General features: G+C 33.8%; 1 protein-coding gene across 1 annotated transcript; it reads right to left on the reverse strand.

The window, feature by feature from the left end:
- Positions 1 to 1,341: 1,341 nt before the first annotated feature.
- LOC123523702 (fibrous sheath-interacting protein 1-like) lies at positions 1,342 to 25,797 on the reverse strand. Its single transcript, XM_053543978.1, has 14 exons — positions 25,685 to 25,797; positions 23,259 to 23,491; positions 22,111 to 22,348; positions 21,510 to 21,656; positions 20,722 to 20,911; positions 19,876 to 19,988; positions 16,518 to 16,619; positions 15,983 to 16,143; positions 15,212 to 15,325; positions 13,096 to 13,260; positions 11,778 to 11,933; positions 9,191 to 9,369; positions 8,038 to 8,174; positions 1,342 to 7,375 (listed from the first exon to the last, which is right to left on the reverse strand). The coding sequence occupies exons 2-14, from the start codon at positions 23,487 to 23,489 to the stop codon at positions 6,807 to 6,809; spliced, it is 2,502 nt and encodes an 833-aa protein (XP_053399953.1). The 5' UTR covers positions 23,490 to 23,491; positions 25,685 to 25,797; the 3' UTR covers positions 1,342 to 6,806.
- Between the last annotated feature and the right edge of the window lie 1,360 nt (positions 25,798 to 27,157).

Genomic DNA, 27,157 nt, shown 5'->3' on the forward strand with positions numbered 1-27,157 from the left:
TTCTGCAAGTTATATTGACATAATTGTGTCCGCATCTACACTCAACAACCATAAATTACAATAAACGACGACCCCCCCCCCCCCCCACCTCACCCCCACGCCCCAATGAAGAAAAAAGAGCAGTCTTATAGAGAGACTGCGATGGAATAAGCAAAAGCAGTGTGCATTCCTGCATCGTCTGTTACACCTCTTGAACATACTAAACAAGATTGCCCATTAGGTCGGGCACATATGGGTGTCGAGTGTTCTATCACTTTCCTAAAATTCCTAGTCAAGATAAATAAGGCTGACCAGAGAGATCTTTGATATATTGGAACCTTTCCAATAGGTTTTGTCTCAAGTACCCGAGTCTCGTACCAATAGCTCCTCAAGTGCATTTGCAACCTCGATAAAGTCTGTCGAGGAAGACGTAATTTCTCAAACGTGCTTAAATGATCTGCACTGCCTTATGCAAGTTAACTAGAGTTGTCGACAATCTCGTGCTTGTGTGTACTGACAAGAGTATCTGACATGTACCTTATTTCATATTTCAGCTCACTGTTCAGAGTAATATATTTCACAGAATAGTTACTAAGTGTTGTCCATGAAAGCAACTTTTATATTTTCAGCCTTACTCTTCTTTGTTACACAGTTAGCAATTTATTACGCAGACATTGTGACTGCAGGTGCATAATAAGGAACATTGTTTCATTTGATCCTACTAGTCCGTCGCTATAATCTATTCTTGCATTTCGAAGTCCCAAACTGAAAGGGGTAGTTGTCGTACTTGGTGTCAAAGAAACTACAATTTTATATAGCAACTAAGTTACTTGACCTTCACATTCTCCATATTACTTACCATCTATAAACAAGGTTTCATAAAGAAGTCTTTAGAATTTGCAATTTTGAAGTTATTGAAGAATCTGCCATTTGCAAATGATGGACCGACATACAGACGGACAAAATGATGTACAAGAGGAGAAAATAAGATAACAAGCATATTCTCAATTTGTCCCTCTGTCTATGTAAAATTTCTCAAGAAACAATCTATCCTTGTTTTGAAGAAATGCAGGATGACACTTTGTGTCATATTCGTGCACTATTTGTTGCCATAGCAACAACATTTGTTGCCATAGGAACAAATGTAAATGACATTGGCATTCTCTGCATTGCCATCTATCCATGTACCACGTATCATGAAAAATTCTGCTGTAGTTTCAAAGTTATTGCAGTATCCCACTCTGCATGGCTGACTTACTGACATGCATACAGGGGCAACCCATAAGCCCCATCTGGCTAAATACTGGTAAGGGAATAACAACAATGTTTCAATATGCTGTTGTGGACGGAATTAAAGTGAAATAATATAAATTACATATATTAAAACAAAATATTCTTTAAAATATGAAAACTACACAATGATAATATTAAACTAAGTTTTAAAGGTTAGATTTTTGCCGTTACCATGGAAACAGAAAGAAACTAACATCATTTGAATTGTTATTTTTGCATTTGATGCAAATTTAGGATTTATTTTATTATATACATTTATATTTAGTGCATTTTGGGGTGAATGTAAATATAATGACCTTTCATTAGAATCTTCTAAGGTAAATATTGAGTTTTGGCGGCCATTTTGGAAAATGGTCGCCATATCGGCCATCTTGACAGATATCAAATGGGTCCCATGAAAAAAATGTTTTTAATGCTTTAATAAATAGCTGTGCCAATTTTGGTGCTTTTCCCATTTTCTGAAGTATTTTGGCATTTTCTGTTACGAACTGATCGCACTATCACACAATCCCCTTCTCAATATTCTCCCATTTTCAAAATTTTAAAGTTCAAAAACTGAACTTCTCTTACAGAAAAATGATTTTTTGCAGATTTTAAATTGGAAAATCAAAATGTGGAGACAAAGTGGGCAGAGATGTCGGGAGGTGCAAAACTAAGGATAACTGTTGATTTTATTTAATGAGACACGGGAGTGGGTGATTTTGTCCAATAAAACCAATTAAGTTGACACTGGTGATATTTCATGAGCTCTGGCTTAAACCAAGTCAGATCAGTAAAGCTCTAGCAAACTAAACAAGAGGACCATGATGGTCCTGAATCGCTCACCTCTTCCCACATGTCCCAGTTTTGAGTATGACATCGTTTTTTCTATTATTTGACATAGTGACCTAGTTTTTGAGCTCATGTGATCAAGTTTTGAACTTGACCTAGATATTATCAAGATAAAAATTCTGACCAATTTTCATGAAGATCCATAAAAAAATATGGTCTCTAGAGAGGTCACAAGGTTTTTCTATTATTTGACCTATGGACCTAGTTTTCGAAGGTACATGACCCTGTTTTGAACGTTACCTAGATATCATCAAGGTGAACATTCTCACTAATTTTCATGAAGATCTCATGAAAAATATGGCCTCTAGAGAGGTCACAAGGTTTTTCTATTTTTATACCTACTGACCTAGTTTTTGACCGCACATGACCCAGTTTCGAAACTGACCTAGATATCATCAAGGTAAACATTCAGATCAATTTTCATGAAGATCCATTGAAAAATATGGCCTCTAGAGAGGTCAAAAGATTTTAATTATTTTAGACCTACTGACCTAGTTTTTGACTGCAGCTGACCCAGTTTCAAACCTGACCTAGATATCATCAAGATGAACATTCAGACCAACTTTCATACAGATCCCATGAAAAGCATGGTCTCTAGAGAGGTCACAAGGTTTTTTTTATTATTTGACCTACTGACCTAGTTTTTTTAGGGCACGTGACCCAGTTTCAAACTTGACCTAGATATCATCAAGGTGAACATTCTGACCAATTTTCATGAAGATCCATTCAAGGGTATGGCCTCTAGAGAGGTCACAAGGTTTCTCTATTTTAAGACCTACTGACCTAGTTTTTGATCGCAGTTGACCCAGTTTCAAACTTGACCTATATATCATCAAGAAAAGCATTCAGACCAACTTTCATACAGATCCCATGAAAAATATGGCTTCTAGAGAGGTCACAAGACCCACTTTCAAACTTGACCTAGATATCATCAAGATGAACATTTAAACCAACTTTCATACAGATCCCATGAAAAATATGGCCTCTAGAGAGGTCACAAGGTTTTTCTATTATTTGACCTGCTGACCTAGTTTTTGAGGGCACGTGACCCACTTTCGAATCTGACCTAGATATCATCAAGGTGAACATTCTGACCAATTTTCATGAAGATCTCGTGAAAAATATGGCCTCTAGAGAGGTCACAAGGTTTTTCTATTTTTAGACCTACTGACCTAGTTTTTGATCGCACGTGACCCAGTTTCGAACTTGACCTAGATATCATCAAGATGAACATTCAGACCAACTTTCATACAGATCCCATGAAAAATATGGCCTTTAGAGAGGTCACAAGGTTTTTCTATTATTTGACCTACTGACCTAGTTTTTGATGGTACGTGACCCACTTTCGAACCTGACCTAGATATCATCAAGGTGAACGTTATGACCACTTTTCATGAAGATCTTATGAAATATATGGCCTCTACAGAGGTCACAAGGTTTTTTTATTTTTAGACCTACTGACCTAGTTTTTGAGGGCACGTGACCCAGTTTTGAACTTGATCTAGATATCATCAAGGTGAACATTCCGACCAATTTTCATGAAGATCTTGAGAAATATATGGCCTCTAGAGAGGTCACAAGGTTTTTCTATTTTTAGACCTACTGACCTAGTTTTTGACAGCACGTGACCCAGTTTTGAACTTGACCTAGATATCATCAAGATGAACATTCAGACCAACTTTCATAAAGATCCCATGAAAAATGTGACCTCTAGAGTGGTCACAAGCAAAAGTTTACGAACGGACGGACGACGGACACCGCGCGATCACAAAAGCTCACCTTGTCACTTTGTGACAGGTGAGCTAAAAATTATTACAACTTCCCAGGTATAACAAAATAAATCCTTTATAGTCTTCAAAACCATATACAACTGAAATCTGAAAACTCTGACTCAGTTCAGAAACTACTGCCAATCTTAAAGTCAGATTTCAGCCAACCTATCTGCTCTTGCATATGCATTCTATACATTCAACTTAACTCAGTTCTGTCAATTCAAATTTTTACACCAAGTCTAAACAACTTTTCATAATATTATTTTTAAATAAAGTAGTTTATAGAACAATGTAACCTGCATTAACCAGAATGAATGAATTATGTACTAACTTTTATTAGCACGCAAGGAGGGAATATTCAAAATACATGTTTATTAAAAAATATATACTTATAACATGTACTTTAAAATATGTGTGCATCCAATTATAAAGCATTAAACTGTGCATAATTATGTGCAGCAATATTCTCAATCAATTTATAGGGCAACTGTATCAAATATTTATTACTACACATAGACATGGTAATTTTTGCATCATTTATATTTCATAATTTAATTAACAAAAGCCAAAAGCATACAAAGAGGTGTACATTTTCATCCTGTTGAAACTATGGTTGTTCAATACACTTAAGTGTTTACTCTTTCTGCAAATAATAGCAAAATATAACCACTGCAAATATCCTCCAATATAAAGAATTTCCAACATGTAAACATTAACATATTAAAACCTAAAATCTCTCCATTACCTTTTTAAACATAGATAAAATATATCACAGATATATAATATATTGTTCTATTCATACATTAATATCTCAAATATACACAGAAGTGTCCCTTCTGTTGCTTAAGACAATACAGATAGGTAACATTTTTTTTGAAATAATGATTATTTACTGGTAACAGTGAATAAAATGTAAATAAGCAATGTGTGAGATCTGCGAAATACTTGAATAACACACTCAAATTAACTTGTAAAATATGCCAAAAAACCCTGTTTAATGCATAAGATAAATATAGGTGCTTTAAAAATAATACAGTAAGAATTCCGATGTATTTGATAGTTTACTCCATAAATACTGATAAAAACAGTTTTATTACTATTACTATCTATTTTAACGTTGTGATATGCATACTAGGGAGGCAGGTCCCTTTAATCCCTAAAATTTAGATTGATGTAATCTAAAGTAGAAGACAACATATGTAAGTTATCTCCCTTATTTTTTCATGTCACACAAACAAAATTTAGGTCATATGGCATTTTTTACAGCTTTAAATCACAATATTCTTCTCCATAATAAGCCACGCCATGAGAAAACCAACATAGTGCGTTTGCGACCAGCATGGATCCAGACCAGCCTGCGCGTCTGCGCAGTCTGGTCAGGATCCATGCTGTTCGCTTTCAAACCCTATTGGAATTAGAGAATCTGTTAGCGAACAGCATGGATCCTGACCAGACTGCGCAGATGCGCAGGCTGGTCTGGATCCATGCTGGTCGCAAAACCACTATGTTGGTTTTCTCATGGTGCGGCTCAAATATATTTCATAAAGTTATTACACATAGGCTGGCACCTTGGTAGAACAAAAGCTGATCTGCAGGCCAGGCTGAAAGAGTTCTACATCGGACGCTGGATTTCAAAACCATAGCAGTTTGAGGCAAAGAGAGACCTGAAGTCAACGAAACCAATTCCTCAATCGTAGAGGTTCAAATTAAAACATTTTAGTGTCATGACTTTAATAAACTATCTAGAGGTGCTTTTGAGAAAAGCCCATGTCTCCCACAACTGCCAAATCATCTGAATAGTAAGTCTGTCTTTGCATACTGTTTGCGGCCTACTGATATTCACATGCTGGAGTAACCGGTCTACAACGCTGTATCGGTAATTATGTTTAAGGGCCTTAATTCCGAAGTACCTGGGCCGATTTGGCTAGTTACCAAACTTGGCCGAGGACTTATTGGCAAACACATTTTGTTCAAGTTTGGTGAAGATCGGATGAGAAATGTTTGACTTAGAGTGTGGACAAGCTTTGTGACAGACAGACAGACAGATAAACACACAAACAGAAGTAAATCAATATGTCTCCAACACCACTGTATGGTGGGAGATATAACAATCATGTACTATCAGCTTTCCATCTATACTAATAAATGTGCAATAAAATGTATGGATAGAAAAAACATTTGGGAAGAATGACTGACACAAAAAGGGGATAAGGTCAGTCATTAAAAACATATAATGTGTTTGGGCATGTGTGTGTGGGCATGAGCATGTGTGTAAAAGGTTATGTACTTTAATCATTGATAAAATCTTATTTTTTTAGTGAACACACACCTATGTCAAGTTTTAAAACAAACTTGTAGAAGTGTCATCAACCAATAGTGTAGCAATTGAACGGTTTCAGAAATTGCATAGCAAATGTGTTAAATACACAGGCCATAGAGGTACTGTCTTAAATATGGTTCAACAGGCTGGAATATATAGATTTAATAATTGCATGTTACAGCTTATCAATCATTTCAGTAATACCCTTTCAGCTCCAAAATGATGAAAATTATGATCTTACTTCAGTCCTTATAAAAGTCAGTCTATATTTTTGCTAGCAAAATACAATAAATAGAGTATTAATGCATAAATAATATTAAGTGAATTTTAAGCTTAAGTTAAAATATAATGTCTTGTCACAGTATGGAATTTCTAGTTTTGGTACTTTTCATTGTATAGCTTCAAATACAAGCATACTTTCTGCATATAATGTGATCCATCCTTTGAAACTGCTGCAGTTTACCATTATCCATGCACAAATCTATAATATGTTTGGAACTTGTATAACATGTCTTAAATAACATCACTAAATAAAGCAGAACTTCATTCAAAGCACCTTCAAATACACTTTATACCATAGGTTTCTTTTTCAGTACTGTATCTATCCTACATCACGTTACATTAGATCTGTTGGCTGGAGTTACTGTCCTTGATTTGTGTCCACTACCCTCTCTTCTCTCCCTGCTCGGAGGATGGGGGCTGATAATTTCTCCGTCTAGGGACATAAGTTCAAGTCTAGAATCTGATGGACCCATGTTATCAATCACAGAATCAGAAAAACTGTTATGCACCATATTTACTGGTGTGCGTGCTGAAGCATTGCTCCCGGGGCGTCGCTGATTATTCAAACCCTGGGTAACCAAGCTTCCTGAGGGATCTATTTCTGGCAACCTAAAGGGCTCTTTCTCCTTGGTCTCCCTTCCTGTGCCAAGATCTGAAACACTTGCAAGACTAGACGCTGATGAATTCCGTGACAGTGTCCTAAATCCATTTCTAGCGCTAACATTATTTGACCCTATATCATTTCTATTTGTTTTTTCACTGACAGAGTCTAACACCCTGCCATTGTTTTGAGTGTCTAGACTTTCTCTAATGCTATCTATTGTCTGGCTTTCATCAACTGTTTCCATAGAAATCAACTTCCAAACTTCGGATGGTATAGGAGATGTTTCTTCCTCTTCTATAAAAAAAAAAACAATAGCTTATATCATCAGTGTCAAATGTGTGTTTTGTTTCATCAAATATCATTTTCCAACAGTATTTTAAATATCATTTCCAATAGTATCTAAGTTTACTTGATTAAAGTTTGGAACTAAAATTTTATCTGCTGAAAAATTCAAAATGGTTCCCACAAAACGAGTTACAAAATAAAACTCAACAAATGGCCATATCTCCAGGAATGATAACCCTTAAAAAATCCTATTTTCATGTATATCTAAACCCAACCAGGGCAAACAGACATATGGACAGACCTGGACAAATCTATATGCCCCATTCCCTTTTGAGGACACAATTAATTTTTCTGGAATTGCAGATAAAAACTATTAGATACAATTTCTTTCAACAAGTCAAACTTTATGATATACTTGCATTCAAACACTACCTTGGTTGGTTTTCAATGGTCTAGAGACAAACTCTGAACATATTTTTTTTATCCTAGTAGTCTTTAGATATACCTGAAAATATGATTTTTGAAGGAGTCATAATTCACAAAGATATAGCCTTTTGTTGAAATTTATTTTGTGTAGTCTGTATAAGGCTTGTGTGACAGTAATTTGCCAAAAGTGACTGAAAGTGATACAAACACTTAGAACAGCTGACACATCATATTTTATATCTCACCTTCATCTTCAACCTCTTTCAGAGTACTAAGTTGTTTAGAGAGAGGATGGTAGGCCTCTGATAAAAGCTTCTGCAACACTTCTGGTGCTAACTTAGGTGGATTATCCAAGATTTCTTGTCTTGCAGATCTGGGAGACCTGTATGAAAAGTTCAACATCATTTTATAGGTTCACTAAAATTACACATGCAGTTCATAATTTTTGCAGGGCCCAAATGTAGGTAAAAGACTAAGATCTGAAGTTCCACATATCTCAACGTGGTAGACCAAGGGCCAGTATGGCAGTCTTAAAACATTTAAAACTGCCATAATTATGAGGATACATTTTGCTAACACTTTCTTCTTATAGATAGCAACAATATACATTTATGGCAACAGCAAATGCGCTAATCTTTATGTATTTTAGATGCTTTTGAAAAATGGACAACATAACATTCTTCAAAGGTTTTAACATACAATAAATCCCAGTTTTCACTGCATTTCTGAATAAAGCATATCTGTTTTATGAAAAATTTAAGGCAGTAGACCCAAAATGAAAATCAAATTTAAGGTAGTGGGCCCATAAGGAAAATCAAATTTAAGGTTGTGGACCCATAATAAAAATCAGGTTTAAGATAGCTGACCAATAATGAAACCAAATTTAAGGTAGTGGACCCCTAAAGACAATCAAATTTTAAGGTTGTGGACCCATAATAAAAATCAGATTTAAGATAGTGGACCCATTATAAGTCAAATTTAAGGTAGTTGACCCATACTGAAAATCAAATTTAAGGTAGTAGACTCATGTTGAAAATCAAATTTAAGGTTGTAGACCTATAATAAAATCAGATTTAAGGTAGCTGACCTATAACAAAAATCAAATTTAAGGTTCTGGACCCATAATGAAAATCAAATTTAAGGTAATGGACCTATAATGAAAATCAAATTTAAGATAGTGGATCTATTATGAAAATCAGCAATATCTATCCAATTACAAATTCTCCATATCCTACTTTGGCATTCTTTGGTGGTCACAAGCAACTGATTTCCATACCTGGCATATGGAGAATAAGTATATCAAACTAAAACTGCTGATTGTCATTACAGGTCCAATACTTTAAGAAGACTGAAAACTAACATCCTTTATAAATTAGTAGTCTTAGGAAATTGATTTACCTAGGTGTATTATCTACTGTACCATCCATTGCATGACTGACAACTGACTCTGTGTCTGCAAAGGATGTCCTTGACTCAGTGTTCAAGGTCATTCTTGACATAGAGGTCATGGACAAAGATGTAACACATTGCTCGATGAGATCTTGAAGCTGGTCCTCACCCAACCTTGGAGTTTCAAGCTAAAACAGATATTTTTTTCTTCTTAGCAATCATAATATATAGTTAATTGCAACAGAAAAAAAATGTCATAGTCATCAACTTTTGTAGCAGGTTAAACAACTTGTACAAACAAAATTGTAGCTGATTAATTCTAGTTTACAACAGTTTGTCTTGGTACATCCAACATCACTTGCTTGAACTATGATTGCTTGAATATATCTGTTAGCCTGAACTAAATGTAAGATCCCAATAAAAACCCTATATACTAGATATTGCTCTTCTTTTGATGACTTGAACATGAATTCTGAAACTCTTCAACAGTACCTTCAGTCTAGACAATTATATTTTAGTGTAGATAACACCTTTCCACTTGAACAACGAGAGCTGCAAGTAAAATCCCAATTAACCCTTAGCCTGCTGGCGGCAAGTGATTCTGCCTATGCGACCAGTGCAGACCAAGATCAGCCTGCACATCCGTGCAGTCTGATCATGGTCTGCTCTGTTCGCTATTCAGTCAGTAAATTTTCAGTGAACACCCCTTTGGATATTAAATGGTACTGCCCAAATTGAATGATGGACCAGTCAATTTTAGAAATTTAGCAGGATAAGGGTTAAAGATGATCAGTTCAGATGTTTCAGCAGTGCAAATTTTTTACATCTTGTGAAAGTGGCAATGAGGGGAAGCTAATTACATTCACTCACCTTACTGTTTGATTTTTTTTCAATTTCTAAAATTATTGTCAATAACCATCTTATTTTCATTATTAAAATTATATTCTAACACTTTTAAGCTTTTCTTTCATATAAACAAAGGAGGATTTTACCATGTATTGTCTTATCAATTAAAACACGTTTTGCAAATGACCTACTTTTGGCTATTCCACCTAAAAAAAATTTCCAGATTAATACCCCTTCCTGGTGTAATTCGAATGTGTTAGAATGAAAATAGTTTTTGTGTTCAGATGTGTCAGAATTATTAATCACTCAGGCCTTCGCGATTAGATTACTACCATCTGAACACAAAACCGTGTTTTACTGGCCAACAAAGCACGCAAAACTAAAACCTTTTTCCCAAATCAAAAGGTTTTAAATGACATGTAATTAAATTAAGAACATCTACAACTGACATCTAAAGATAAAATTTTATTCAACTGTGTTGATATAGATCCCCATCCCCCAATTTCAGACACACTAACATATCTGCAGTGCCAGAACAGTATGCTTTAAAACACACTCTAGTTTTAGACAGGTGTGTTCTACTATAACAAATATGAAAATATTGTTTTTTTTGTTGCAAATAAGCAAAAAACTGTATATTAAAATCAGACATTGTTACAGTATACATATGCTTAACATGATGTGTAGCACATTTTAAAGGTCAAGGATGTTTCTTCTGTAAGTCAACCCTAATTATACATGACTCTACTGGTAACTCAGTGACTTTAACTACAAATTCCATGAACCCTCTAGTTCGACCTAACAAGCTGACCTAGTGTCCTAGTATTTGATGAAACTGTCCTCGACTCCAAAAAGACATATATTCTGACAAAGTTTCCAGAAGACTGGGTACAAAATAAAGCCTCTGGAGTATAAACAAGGTTTGCACGTGGTTTGGCATAGTAATCTATTTTTAAACCCTTTATATATGACCAAGTTTCAAGCTTGACCTAGATCTAATATTGAGAAACATTCTGAATGTGTTTCATGAAAATCAGATAGAAAAATGTTGTCTCTAAAGTTAAAACAGGATGTTCCAATGATCTCACCTAGTAACCTAGATGCTGACCTTGGTTAACACAAGTTTCAAGCGTGACCTAGAACCTGAAACTATGTAAAAATGGGGCATTATTCATGATACATTAATGCCAGAGTTAAAGGACATTGTGTCATATGATGTGGGTGATGATTCAGAATTTTAAGTTTAAATCAAATCCATTTAGAAATAAGGGAGACAGTGAAAGTGCATCAAATATCAACCTGAAATTCATATTAAAAAGGGGACATAATTCATGAAATTGTGCGGAGTTATGGCCCTCAAGTTACACGTCTGTGCAGAAATTCCCAGTAATATCCTGAGAAAATCCTTGGAAATACCCTTGGATTTCCCAAGAAATGCCTTGTCCTGGTACCAGGAATATACCAGGTGTGGTACTGGAACAAAAAAATTCCAAGATGACCCATCAGATGCAGGTGATGATGAGCAACAACTATATCTTAAATCTGAAGTAAATCCATCAAGTAATAACAGAGTTAAAGTGAAAGTGCATCAAAACTTAAACCAAACTGTAGACATGTATAAAACTGTCTATTGCTATTCATCTCTGATAACCATTTTCTGCTTATTTATGTATTCTGCTTTCTTACAACTTTTTTATGAAACAAACTTCAGAAACGCCTTAAATCATTAACAGGTTACATCAGTGTATACCTCATCCTCCGGGTTTTTTAATCTGGCAAGCTCGTCTTCAATGGCTAACATTCGTTCATTCATTTCTCGTTGCTCGGCATTTTGAAACAGTGCCCTCTCACCCCGGTTTTCCCAGTCAAAGGGATGTTTCACTCCAGTATGTGTGAACAGCTTATTCTATGTGTGAAACAACAAATTTACAACATTATAACCAAGCTTTGGTGTGAAAATACAACAAAAACATGGTGAATGTTAAAACATTTTAATGACATAAAAAGACATAGTATAAACATCATAATACTATATAAAAAATAATATTTATACCTTTATTAAGGTAGTTCTGCACGTTTGATAAACCGGAAGTGATGGCGTAATGTCATTTATCCCAAAAACGTAGAATAAAGCCTGGATTTGGCGTATGGAAATGAAAATCATTTCATGAATTTATGGCAACCCGTGAGTAACAGTTAACCCTATTACAATGGCACTGTTAGTATCTTTCTAAAGTTTAAATATGATATTAAAACATCTGACACGTTAAATAATTCAAAATAATGTCTTAAAATCAGCTTGAAATGTGCGGTTCATTTTAATCATGGTCAAATATCTCAAAAATAAGCACACGGACCTATACATTTTATTTCACCAAATTATAGACCATATTTCTATTTACGACTGTGAGAAGTTTCATTGAAATCTACATTGTATAAAAATTTCTATTCATGAAAATGTTATGAAAGTTGTGATTTTCCCATAGACTCCATTATGAAAAATTGTGAGGTCCAAATTTTTCAAATTAGTCTAGCAAAAAATCAAGCACACGACCCTATCTTTTTTATTTGCTGAGTTTTCCAAGTATATTCTTAAGTTTTGAAAAATCAGGGTTAATCAAATTTTACACTGTAGAAATTTTTTTTATCCAAACGTGCAGAACTACATGTACCTTAAACAATACTACTTCTGGATTTGAATAAAATAATCTGATTGTGAATGTTGTTTGATAAAAGAAATGGTTGTTAAATGAAAACATTTTTGATTAACAAAACAATATTGTGTAATTTTCTTTCAAGCAAACCTATATAAATATCTACAATAGTGAAAGCAGTCCTTTGAAACATTTATGTGCATTTAAGTGTTATTGTCATGTCAAACAACTCATGCATTTTCATTCAATAGCAGCTATCAATTTCAATACACACTCACAGTAACCAAAATTCACTAAATTCCACATGCATTCCATGCTAGACATTCTTCTAACTAATGAAAATAGCTGAAAGTTTATGTTCACAACATTAGATACTTATTTTTTCTTAAATCTCCGAACTAGATATGACTCTACCTGTGGCAAATGACTCATGGATGATGAAGCAATTGACTGATAGTCATCTGGTGGCATTAATTCTTTAAGACGAGAATCAATTGATGTCAAGGATCGTAACTCCTCCGGATCAGGTACGAAACCCTCACCAGGTTTCACAGCCAGCTGGAATGGATTACTCTCATCCTGAAAAATGAATAACATTATGATTTATTCAGAAGGATCTTGCTGTATTTCAACCATTTTACAGGTACAAGGCAGAACATGTATAATGCACTGAATTGACATTGTGTCTGCAATCCGCCAGTTCAGTTATTACAACAAACAAATTCATAACCTTGGTTTTTGGTTGCGGGTTTATCCCGCTACCAAAGTTAAGTGTATTTCTGACAATCATGTAGCATCTTTATTTGATTCCAAATCACATCCAAAGGACGGTCATGTGCTACACAAAGTAGTCCCATTCATGAACAATGCGGATGAATTATCAATGAGTAGTTCTTATTCATCCTCTATCCATTCACACTGGCCATTTAGATTTAGTCTGATTAGGTATTCCAGCCCATGGTTACATCACTGCTGACTTCCAGCTGTTCATGTAAGGTCAGGCAGAGTTTATCTTAGATATGAGGCACATTAGTATTTGTTTCTCATACATATATATCTATAGATTGGCATTTAAAATGAAAATAACTCTAACAAAACCCGCAACTACCAGACATCTCAAGGCTTTGATTAACCTTTATCATCCTAAATTTCTAAAATGAACTGGTCCATCATTCAATTTGGGCAATATCACTTATTATTCAAAGGGATGTTCACTGAAAATTTACTGACTGAATAGCGAATAGTGCACACCATTATCAGTCTGCACGGACATGCAGGCTGATCTTGGTCTGCACTGGTTTGCAAAGGCAGAATTACTTGCCGCTAGCAGGTTAATTTTAAAATAACCTACACTCCTGTTAAGTTCTGTTATATATGCCAGGTACACAAAGTTCAATTATTTCCTAATATTATTTCATTCATTCAGTAAAATTTATTATGTTCTTTTCCATTTTATTTTATTCATTAAGATTATTGTATACAGTAAAATTTGTATGAATACAGTAAACAAACCTTATAATTAATGAAATCATATCAGAAGGATTCATTCAATCATGAATTCATAAATATAATTCACTAAATCATAAATTTTTTGTAGTATATATTTAGGCAGTCAAACATATTTTGCAAATACCGTAAAGCGGGTTAATTCTGTGGGTTTTTATTTCTGCTAAATCTGCGGGTCGAGTCTGTCATGCAGAAATAAATTCCACACATTTAAACTATCAGCAGAGTTTTTTGACGCAGAAATAAACTTTGATATTTCGCTTAATACAATGACCCATTATCTTTATCTCACGAGCTTTTTGTCTGCTGTCAAGTTATTCACACCGTATTGATTGTGGTTGATTGCTTTTGTTATTGTATCAATGTATTGTCCACGAATGAATGGTTATCGTTTCGGGCGTGTAATTGTTACAAGTGTATATCACAAAACACTCTGTTTTGAAAAGTTAAACAAACTAATTAATGTGTGCTGTAACTGTTGTAACTGAATGGACTGTGAACGGACTACGTACTAGATTTTGCATTTGTATATATTTGTAAATAAATCATAAATTTTTCTACCAGCAGTGTTACATTTCATAAATTTCAAAATGTCTTTTTCAAAATGAATTACCGGTACTAGACCTACAGTATTTATTTTTAACTCAGATTTTTTGTCATGCATGGTAATGAAAAGAAATAAGATTTAAACATAAATCAGCTGTGCCAACTTCACTGTCCTAGATCCCGACCTAGATAATGCCACCAAGACATAACTGACGAGAACGATATGCATTCGAGTCGTAAACCATGACGTAGTAAATGCGATAGCTATTTCCCATGCACAGAATTTACTTCCGGTTTATACAAACCACAAAAATAAGTTCCTGCTTTTCTCGAAGGTCGCAGAAATAAAAAAACGCAGAATTAAACCAGGCCCATTTCAGGACAAAACCGCAGAATTTTTTGCCTGCAAAATTAACCTGCTATACAGTACTATTCACTCTATCATAAATTCTTTCTAAATGATCTTCAAAAAACTTACCAGTTCAGCATGTTCTGGTATATCAGGAATATTTGCCACATCTTTCAGCAGATCATCTAACCTCTTCTTCTCTTCCTCTGTCATAGCTATAGCATTACTAGCATCTGCAGCCAACTGATTAAACACATAAAAGTCAACCATTAAAAATCTATTCAAGGTTGTCTGGAGTGGCTATTCATATTCATTTTAATTCTTCTGTAATGAAATCTTTAAGCCTGTTTTGAATAAAACCTGTCTTGAAAAGTCTGGCACTAGGTCAGAGGTGGTAAAACTCTGTTTTTAGAAAAGTCTCATGATGCTAGTTTGCCATTGGTCAATTTCAAAAAATGTCTTATGTAATAGCCAATCAGATGCTGGAGTTTTGAGACTGGTCTCCAAATCAAGTTTTATAACCTTGCATTATGGAGCAGACTGGTTCCAACACTCCAACACAGAGGTTAAATTCTGAGATTCAAGTGAATGTAACCAACTACTTTACCCAGCTTCCTATGCTCAACTATCATTTATCACTATTAAAGCCACTTATCTAAAACTAATTCTAGAATTAATAATTAAACAGTATAAATATGAAAGCAGTATCTCAAAATGTTGTAAAAGAAATTTCTGACAAGAACTAAGTCTTTTCAATGGTTTTAACCATAATTTACCTATCTGTCTCGTGCAACCAGTGAAAAATATATCTGATACTATTCCCTGCAAATTTTCCAGATACATTTGGCCATTATATTTCAATAATGCACTGAAAGCCATGTAAAACTTGTATTTAGCTACCTCCTTATTTCTTTTAATAAAATCTTTTTTCCTTTTCTTTTTATGTTTTCTTCCTTCAGTACTTCCACTGGCGACAGAACTAGCATCACCTCGTGATTTCTCATCATCGCTACCATGTCTCTCACTGTCCCCATGACTTTTGTGTGTGGATCGACTGTGGGCTAAATATAGAGAGAAAATTCTCTACTTTCATTTCCATTATTACATGTACTTTTCATCACATTCCTGTCTTGAGTTTTGTATGTTGGTTTACATCGTACCGGTACTTGAAGAGAAAGCACTAACATGCCCTTGACCAAGACAGTTAACTTTATAATTAATGAAACTTATCTCTATTTTACTTTATCTTCTTGCTGTACGAATATCTCAAAGTTTCTTCTCCCCTTTTTATAAAACTTACCCCTACATATTCAAATAAAACATAAAAGTTTCTCAATTTGTTTTACCTATTTAAATGAGTTTATGGAAATCTAGTTTGTCAACAAAATTTGGTAATGCAATTAATGGCATACACACAACTGTTAAAGACACCAACCTTTCCTTGACTTGTTCCTTGGATGAAGACCTGGATAATCATCCTCGTTCAGCTGTGTGGCAAACACCTCCTCTCCAGTAAATTCATCAGGCACAGTTACACCTGTAATTGACATATACCTTGTCAGTGAAGGACAGAATATTCCTTCAAATATAATGTTCCCCCACAAACAACTATTTATCAATAGTGTTTAAATGACAGAACTTGCATTTTCTTTTAAAAACTGGAAGTTAGCCGAATATAAATTTATATGTTCATATCTATAGGATAAGTATTCTGAACATATGCTTTGATAATAATGTGAAAACTTCTCCCTCACTTTTTTATAAGAAACATTTTCCATCTAAATTATTTCTGTAAAATCATGCTGTCAACTTATATAGAATGTCATAACAAAATGTGGTCCAAATAACTTCAATACCTAATCCCTTCATCCTGGATGAAGTATTACTGGTAAACAATTTGAGTTAACATAGCTTGAATTAAAAACTATGACTGATATTCTATCCAAAGGGTAGTTATTTTTTTTTAATTAATGTAATTTAAGAATTAAGTAAAAAGGATAACAAAAATCCGTGATTTAAGCACAATTTTAGCTGATATTATATTCTTATATTAAAATATTCAACAAGACTGTCAAAAAAACATACAATAGGTCCAAGTATATCTGGCCGGCGCATTCATCAATGTTTAAGTCGAGCGAGGGAGGGTTTGAATAAAGTGTAAAAATTACTGTATAGCTAAACTAACGTTTGTAAAACCTTAAATGGATTTCCATTACCGTATAGCGGGTTATTTCTGCGGTCAAAATATTCTGCGTTTTGGTCCAAAAAAATGTGAAAGAAATTTCTGTGTATTTAATTTTTGCGTTCTCACATAAAAGGAAGTGAAACTTCTGCGTTTTCGATATCAAGGAGGAAGTTGTTCCCCGCATGATCGAACGACGTGAGAATGATAGCGTATGAAAACAATAAACTAAATTACCGGTAACTGCTGTTAAGTAGCTTTGCTTTTAATGAATACATTGTATGATATAATCATATGTGAACTGAAAAAATATAAGTCCAACAGCAATTGTACATACTACAACTGCACACTACGGTAAACCGGCATAACAGTTACACAAGTATAAAGGTTACTAAGGTATAGATCGAAAGAAAACGTTTTCTGAGGGGTTAACAGTTAGGACTTTGATTGACCATCACACCTAATTATACCATTATCGGTAATTGTTAGATGACGACGGTAATTTCATATAATTAGACCATGCCATTGAGAACTTATGATTACCTCGGGTAACATATCGTGAAACAACCATGATGAAAAAATGCAGATATTTTTCCGTTTTAATTTTTTGCTGGATGAATATTCTGCTGGAATTTGGAAATATTTTTGCGATTCTACCGAGAGACCGCAGAAACGCAGAAATATTCCCCCCCGTAGAAATAACCCGCTATACGGTATACTTGGCATGAAACAGAATAAAGTATATACTAAAACAAAAAGTTTTGCATAGTTTCAGCTAAATAGATACATTAGAAATGAAGTTACAGTTACTTGAATTTTTTGTGATTTAAAGTTTGTCTAAATCTTAAGACTTAAAAAGGTGATGACTATCGGCCCTATTCTTTTGACTTCAAATTTCTTTTTTAAACAATTTTAAAGCTACATTCCATGCTTATTTTAATACTTACCCTGCTAAATTTCTACAATGAACTTGTCCATCTTTCAGATTGGACTGTACCACTAACTGTTAAAAGGGTTGCTTAACATAAAAGATACTGACTGAATGGCCAACAGTGCAGATCATGATCAGACTGCACGGATGATCCATGCAGGCTGATCATGATCTACACTGGTCACAAAGGCAGAGTCTATTGTGTCCAGCATGATAAGGGTTAACAACCCAGTGTTCCTTTATTTCCTTCCAGTATTCTCTTGTTTAATACAAGTAACCAACAACTTCCACAGTTTGCATCAGAAATAAAAGATGAATGGTCTTATACATGTTTTCTTCAGTTAAAACACTGTATGGAACACTGGACTTGACAAGGACTTGACAAGGACTCAAACTATCAAACAGTAGCCATGTGCCAGTCCAGGCCTGGTCTCACCCATTCAGAACAATAACAGTAGAACAACAACAACAATAGGTGCAAAAGTGCAAAAAGTAATTGTGAAGGGAGGTGATATCTGATAAATGTAATACATTTATAAATAGTTTTTTTAAACTTTAAAACATTTTAAACATATATTCACGTCACAGTAACAAGGTTACCACAACTTTCAAAACATGCATTTATTGTAACAATATTCATGACAATATGTAGGTCACCTTGACCCTGAATGACATCATCATCACTAAGGTCAGTGAGATCTAAATATATCTCGGACAGGCAAGGGGAGGCTACACTTGATGGTACAGGAGGTCTCACAGACTCGGGAATAGAGGGAGATACCCTCATAAACAGTTTCTGAGTAATTATTTCATCAGAGTTTCCAGGTTGTTCTGATGATAAACAATTTTCTGAAACATGTACATAAATTTAATAAGCATGGATCTTGACAATACATGGAGAAATTCAACAAGGGGATACAACAAAGGTAGAGTCTTAAAAGTACGCGCAATTTAACAGTATAAACTTAGTATTGTTCTTAAACAGGTGACTGTTGAAAGTAATAAAAATTGTAGTATTTGTCCCAATACTACATCAACTACCACTGGAAAAAAGAGCACTGTAAAGGACCATAACAGATATTAAATGTATCTAATGTTTCTGATTGGTGAAAACGGTTGAAAAGTAATGTATATCACACTTATCTTGGTTCGAAATATCGAAAATAAACAGATCGAAGAGGTCTTGAAAACATATCAACTGATTTGTCTAATGATCCTGATTTTATAAAAGATACAATGTAATAACAGATGACTATAAATTTATCAGTAAAAACAATATGCTTTCAAGTTGTCGATATCAGATAATCAACTCAAAAAGTTAATCTCGCTTCGGCTCATGATATACCTTTCGTTATAACATTAAAACTATGAAAGCGATAGTAAGATTACACTGATACAGTAAAAGAGAGAATGGAACATTCAAGGTTATACAGTTGCAGTCTTTGAGGTGGTCTGTAAGATAGGTTTGACTATATTTACTATAAAGGTAACAATACATTTGTACAGTGTACTAAGAATCCTACATTTAGTTTATATTTCATGTTGTATTTTGTATTAGTTTGCATGTGAAGACAGCTTGCAGCTTATCTGAATTGTCTTAATTCTGCTTCCCAGAAGAAGCATGTCTGGTCCAATATTACCAGGAACATTTTTGACCCCAGATATAATCACATTATTTACCTTCATTATGTCTAGGGGGCAGTTCAAGGGCAAGGAACTTGTGTTCATTGTTTAATACTTCCTTGTATTCATCCTTCTTCTCTTTGTGTATTTCTTCTATCTCTCTCCTCAATCTGTAGTTACAATAAATAATATTCTGTTTGTTTCATGTTCTTTATTATTTTGGTCAGTCATTTTAACACCGTATAAGAGTAAAAGTAATTGGTATGTTTTAACTTCCTACAAATTTCAAACCTTTTACTTCCGCATGACTAACAAATTCCAAGCGTCATGGCTTACAAATGGCTGTTAACATTTTGTCTCTGGTCAAATCATCAAACAGAACATTAAAGCTATCACAAACTTTTGTTTAAGTTCAAAGAAGTCTTCCACTTGTCCTGCTGATGAAATGGTCTACCATAAAATGAGTAATTATGTGATTTTTTTTAGTAAATTAGCATATCTAAATAAAGAAATAAAAGCTGTTCCTTTACTGTTAATGATGAAACATGATTAAACATAATGATGATACAGTTTTAGCTTCAATTCTGCTATCTAGTTTACTGTGTTTGTATTCTACACAATATGTAGAATACAAACACGGTAACACATATTATGTGTAAATATACAGAGTTCATTTATATGTCCCATTTCTTTCTATTAGAATTTCATTATAAATGCACAGGTTTTAAAAACAAAGCATTGTGGCCTGCTCATTCTGTAAAACAGTTTCATTTTTATTTGTTTAAATAACAACTTTATACATATAACAACTATGTAGTAACTTTGTTTTAGAAATGTTTTCTCATAATTTCCGTAAAAAGGCAAACAACCGCAAAGAAACTGCTATCTCAATTTAAGGCTAACCTTCTCTCCAGTAAAATTCTGTCTCTTTTGACCTCCTTTTCTCGTCTCACCCTCTTTGAGAGTATCTTATCGAGTTTTCTCATCTTGATAATGGCATTTTTAAGTTTTGGATCCAAGTCTTCCAGATCAGCATGCAAATTTCCCTTGCTATCTGAACCTTGTTCCCCACTGCTTACTCCACTTGTACCATCTTAAAGGTAAAATGGCAAATAAATTACTCTAATAAAAAAATAAGGAGACTGACGTACATTACATGAAATTTTACTTACAATGTATAACAGGAAATAATCAAGGACTGCCTGCATTTGTTTATCAGATTTGGCTCTAATGCCGTTTTTCACAGGCATTTTATTGACGGTTAGTTAACCTAACCACTGCTCCTGGAATAAATTGACTTGATCTCTGCAAGTTACTGGCATATTCCCTACATTTCCTAGTCGTTTGTGACAAATGCTTTCAAACATATTGTCTTTTATCAAATTATCATGGAGAATATGAACCTCCTCTGAGAAACGAACTCACAACCTCATGACTTCTTGTGCTTAGACCTACTTGGCTAACTGGCTTGTTTATCTACTGGCACCAAGATATCATTTTAATTTCTTATGTAAATCAACACATTCAAGACAATTATTTCATTCTACATTACTGAGTATTGACTTCTAAACAACAAACTTATGCAATAAAAATCATCAATCTCTTGCTATCGATTAAATTTAAAACTCCACTTTTCTTTTTTATGTTACAATTTGAGAATCTGATTTAATTTAATTAGACAAATAAGTTACCAGCATTTCCTTCCAGTTTTTTCATCTTAGCCTGGTAGAGTTCTAATTCAGATTTCATCTCTTGTCTGATATTGTTGGTTATCTCATTACGTATTTCCTTCATAATTTCATTTTCCTCTTCACTATCTAGATCTTCTCCTTCCTCTTCTGTAAATATAGCACAAACATTTATCATGTGAATTCTATGCAGATACTCACATCAGTCAACTGCTTTTATTGTTAAGCAAACATTGGAATTTGTACAAAATTTAAAACTGTCTAATATGGAATAAATTGTATCAAATAAGAACATATATTGCATGGTCATGTGGTGCAAATGTAAATAATTGAATAGAAGAGAAAAAATATTACATATAAGGTAATCCTTGGTCATATACAGACTGTCAAAAATACTAAGTACTACTAACTAACAAACTTTGGACCTATTTTTGAAATGATATCATATCAAAAGATAAAAAATTTTGTTTTGGATCACTCGGACATAATTGATATGGTGACATTTCTAGAGGCCCCTATATCAAAAGATGCTATAAAGTAATCGCATTTTCCTATAAATCTTCTGACGTAAGAAGGAAGCAAAATACTATAAATAAAATCTTACCACTGATAGGGACCAGTGACTGGCAATTGTTCATCCCAGTTGGCAGTGGGGTTCGAGTCTGACCATCTTCTGGAGCTTCCAAAGCAAGTTTACGCAACTCATCATCACGATCATCTTTGTCATCAAAACTTTCAATGCTCTCATCATCATCTGATGAATAGTACATGTCATCATCATCATCTTCATCATCATCTGAAAACCTCATTATCTGCTGAAGATGGGCACGAAGATCATAACCCTGTGAAGACAACAATTTTCTTCTATTATAAATCATTTTTGCCTTTATTAAATGTCAAAATATTACAAAATTTTGAAGAAAATGCAACAAAATGAATTTGAGCCGCGCCATGAGAAAACCAACATAGTGCATTTGTGACCAGCATGGATCCAGACCAGCCTGCACATCCGCACTGTCTGGTCAGGATCCATGCTGTTTGTTAACGGTTTCTCTAATTGCAACAGGCTTTGAAAGCGAACTGCATGGATCCTGACCAGACTGCGTGGATGTTGGTTTTCTCATGGCACAGCTCATTTCAAAAAGATTCTTCTCTTATCTATTCTTAACTAAATCTTTTTTTTCCAAATTCTAATTCAGATGACAATGTAAACAGTACTGAACTTTAACTGTTATCAATTAACATTCTTAAAGACAACCAATACCAACATGCCACTAAAATATTTTGTCTTTAAATATTTACTTCAACTGCAGAAAACACTCTTCAAATATATTTAAATTTACTAAATTTATAAATTCACTGTGTAATAAAGTAAATCTACATTCATAATTAAACGTCATGCAGTAACTATCATTTGTTAGAAGACTTCTGTTTTTAAGTGGTAGTACACATTTATACCTTGTTTAGCTATGCATACTTTGTGGACTATTTTAAACCTAGCGCATAGTATTGTCAATATGCATAAACTGGTTACATTTATGCTTAGTCTAAGTTAGACTTTATTTCGTAACTGTCCATATTTCAAAGTACGAGGTTTAGATCTAGTATACCTTTAACAACTTGGAGGCATCTCAAAGCTTTTACGATAAATTCTGCCATGGTTAGTGACATCTAAGAACTTTTACCTTCTTAATAATATGTTTCTAGCATACTAAATACCCATTTTATTTAAATGAACAAGTAATCAAGTACCGTGATTAGCTCTGGCTTTGTGACATCTAAACCATTCCCAAAATCATTCTGAGACTTGGTAACAGATCCTATGCTGGACGTTATGGATTTGCTGCTAGAAGCGCGGCTCTTGTTGTCAGCTGACTTGGTAAGAGCATTTGAGGCCATTCTAGCTGCACTAGCTGGGGTTGATCGATTACTACCAGCACCATTGGAAGACTCTTTCTTCTTTCGGAGATTCTTTTCCATCATTTCTGTAACATAAAAGCCAATTAAATTTAAGAATTGAGAGAATACCTTACAACTCCATGTTACTGCATACTTTTCAGTGTCTTAAAATGATAACTTTTTCTCACACAAATTGAAAATATTACAAATATTTAATAACTTTGTTAACATTTTGATTATATTTGTACCTAACTAAATAGTCATTAGGCCATGAAAACCTGATAAGTAGTTCGTCGGAACAACCTCATCAAAGATTTCATTTTCGAAAAAAACAAAATTCTCATGCTCACATGTACAGAAAAATCCTTCGAAAAAAATAAAAGGAAAATACTCATAAATTAAGCTTTAAAACACTACTTTTACACAACACTGATCTCTTAAATATGGACCCTTTGGGGTTAATTTTATTCTCTGCAAAGTGAACAGAATATTACATTTCACAGCAATTCACCTATAGACTTGAAAATCTGGACAGCTTGATTTAAACTTCTTTTTCTACTCCGATCACACTGTTTTGTAGAACCAGTAGTTTGATGTAATCATTATTTTACAAAAATGAACTTTATTGTTAACTTGTCACTTAAAAAAGAGGTATAAATATTAATCCATACAATGCCAGAAAAATGATTACTTTGGACAATGTCAAGACGTTTTATGGCCAAGTCGGTAAAACATCTCCTGAGAGTAAACAATTAAAATAAATAGCTAATGGCCCGGTACACAAAGTGAATAAAATGTTTCCTTCATCATACTGTGACTTATTTCATCCGAAACTGAAGCTTTAGTAATCATTAAATAAGATAATATGTCAATAACTTCTTGCTGTGTAATTTCTAAAGTTTTCAAGCATATGTTTGTTTTAAATACAAAATCCAGAAGTGTTGAGTGGGCATTGTCTACCTCAGAGATTGAAACAAAGAAATTATTAACAGTCTACCTCAGAGATTGAAATAAAGAAATTATTCACAGTGTTTCCTTTTTCTGTGTCAGCGGGAGAACATTTATTAACATCATTTTTAATGGTGGTATATTGTCACAATTTTTAGAACTGAGCTATAAAAATAAGTTGATCGGCAACTTGAAAGGAATATAGAGCAAATCTCACCAACATCGCGTGGGAACTGAATGAGATCTCCTTTTAGTTTTACCAGTGTATGAAACAGACAGCAGGAGGATAAAAATTTCAAATTTTTTTTATTTGTGTCATGAAAAACTTTCTATCAGATCGTTTGTTTAATGATAATGGTGTATATTTAATGTTATTAGTATTATCTACACAGGGAAGGAATGATTGAAAGTCTGAGAAATAAACAGCTTTCATCTGAAAATTTGACCCCTTTTCGGTTTATTAAGTGCTGGCCGTATCGCCAGTGTAATCCTTCAATAAGCATCTGTTGATTTGATCACAAGTGATAAAGTCAGCAAACACTTCAATAAGATAACGCGCTGACACGAGCTTACTGTTGCCATTTTGTGTATTTTATACTTCTTTTATCTTACATACGATCATCTAGTGGACTAGTATTTTAAGAGTATAGTCATAAGGGACCAATCTACCAGCCAGCGCCTATTATTCCAGGCCAGTGGAGCTTGGGATAAGGAATGCAATTTATTTCGAGCTTGTCCAACATTAATGTTTTGCAGGAGCTTACAGTATTTAAAAATATGATTCATCTTAGGATTACCTAATCTAGATTATAAAAATTTCTCACAAACTCATGTGTAAATTCCATTTTTTCAGTCTTCCTGATTTCAAGAGTAATCTTTAATGCCTAGATTCAGGAATCTTTTGAGCAGTGATAGTCGTAATCAACAGTGAAGTGAAAGATGTAGATATTTGGTTGGACATGGCCGAAAAATCTGCATTCCTCATTCAGACTCAAAACTCCTTTGGTTTGGCAGACATTTTCACACAACTGAATTTCTTATGGAATTCATGTGATTACCAAATAATATTTAAAAATGAATTTGAGTTTTATAATTCTAGAAATAAGTTTCCATGGCAATAAAGGTATATTCAGTGAATTCCTCAGCTTTCTAGTATTTAGTTGACATAATTTCCATGGTGACAAAATCGAAGATTTTTCTGAAACACGGTTTTTCAAAATTACACTAACAAAATAAAGAAAATATCCCTAATGATTTTAAAAAAAAATCTATAGAAACGTCTTTTAAATATGCGACTTTGTCAGAATAAGTGGTTTATACGCGAAGCATACCAATATACTTCAAGTGTCAGCCAGTTTTCGTTTTTTCTGCCATATTGGAATTTTCTTCAATGGTACCCTGCTTCGATATATAAGACTCATGTAGGGCAGAGTACCAGTTCAATGTTAGTTTGACTATTTCCCGTTTAGTTGCGTACTACGCAACCAGTACGGACAAAGAGTCTTGTTACAAGTAATATGATATTTTAAGTGTGAATAAACAACAAACTATCGGCTATGTACATAGTGATGTTAAGGGAAGCAAGTGTATTGTGTTCATCAGTACAGTGTGGATTATTCTGTTTTTGATAGCTTCTTGCAATGTGTAAATGATATATGTCACTACTTATATTGCTTACATATTATGTAATCTGTAATTTTATAATTTGAGTGTCTTTCCTTAACGTTAAATGCTTGTTTGTAAGATGAGATAGGACAAGGTAAAAGATGATAACATAAGATAAGATTTAAATACGATACTTGTTGTAACCGACTATATGACAAGTGCATGTTAACAAAATATAATGTGGCAACAGATAAGAAATGATAGTTTACAGTGTAAATTCTATGACAAACATGCATATCCTACCAACAGTTACTGTGGTTTAAATCTACTTTAAAGAAAATATAGTTACGAGGTGCCCGGGATTAAGGGGCAAAGATGACATAGCTAAAAATATCAGAATATCAATCAAATCAGATTTGAAATGATCTGATCAGTATATTTTTTCTTAAAGTAATTCAGTTATCATTCATTGGAAGACAAGATAGGAATCCAGAATTATACATTAAGAATCAACTTTAGGAACTATCATATTAGCACAATTTTAATAGAACTGTTAACAAATAAGCACTTTAGAACCGAAAATGCTAAACATATAAAATACTTGACATTCAAATCTAGTACAGACATGACAAAATGACCCCGAGAAAGGCAAATCAAAACACGATATAACATTTAGATGCAATTAACGTGAAGCAAGAGTAAAAAGGAATCAACATTCAGCTGTAGATTTTACAAGCAGAGAAGATTCGACACACAACAAAATAATTAACAATAGATGGATTTAAAAAGTAAAATGAAATAAATATATAAGGCCGCAGAACATGACAGTATGAAAACAAAAAGCTTACACAAAGCTTTAGAGTATGCAATGCAACACACGCAACAATACATATCATTTATGCCCTTTGTGCTTTTTTTTGAAATACAGAAATATATTTTGAGACTAGTTGGACATACTAGACGTGCAAAAGTCGGTAAGTGTCGGGTGGTCTGATTATTTTGGAATTTGTGTTGTGTTTTGTTTGTTTCCGTTTTACTGCCATAAGGTCCATATTCAAATTATAATTCTTGAAATGTTAAATTGTACAATATGCCTGCTTAAGTGTTTTTACACTGTCCTTGGTTTATATGCACATGGTGTTATTCTAATTATTTATTATTAGAAATATTTCTTTTTTTCTCACGAAAACCAAATTTAC

Source organism: Mercenaria mercenaria, chromosome 1, assembly GCF_021730395.1.
Source record: "Mercenaria mercenaria strain notata chromosome 1, MADL_Memer_1, whole genome shotgun sequence".
Taxonomy (NCBI): Eukaryota; Metazoa; Mollusca; class Bivalvia; order Venerida; family Veneridae; genus Mercenaria; species Mercenaria mercenaria.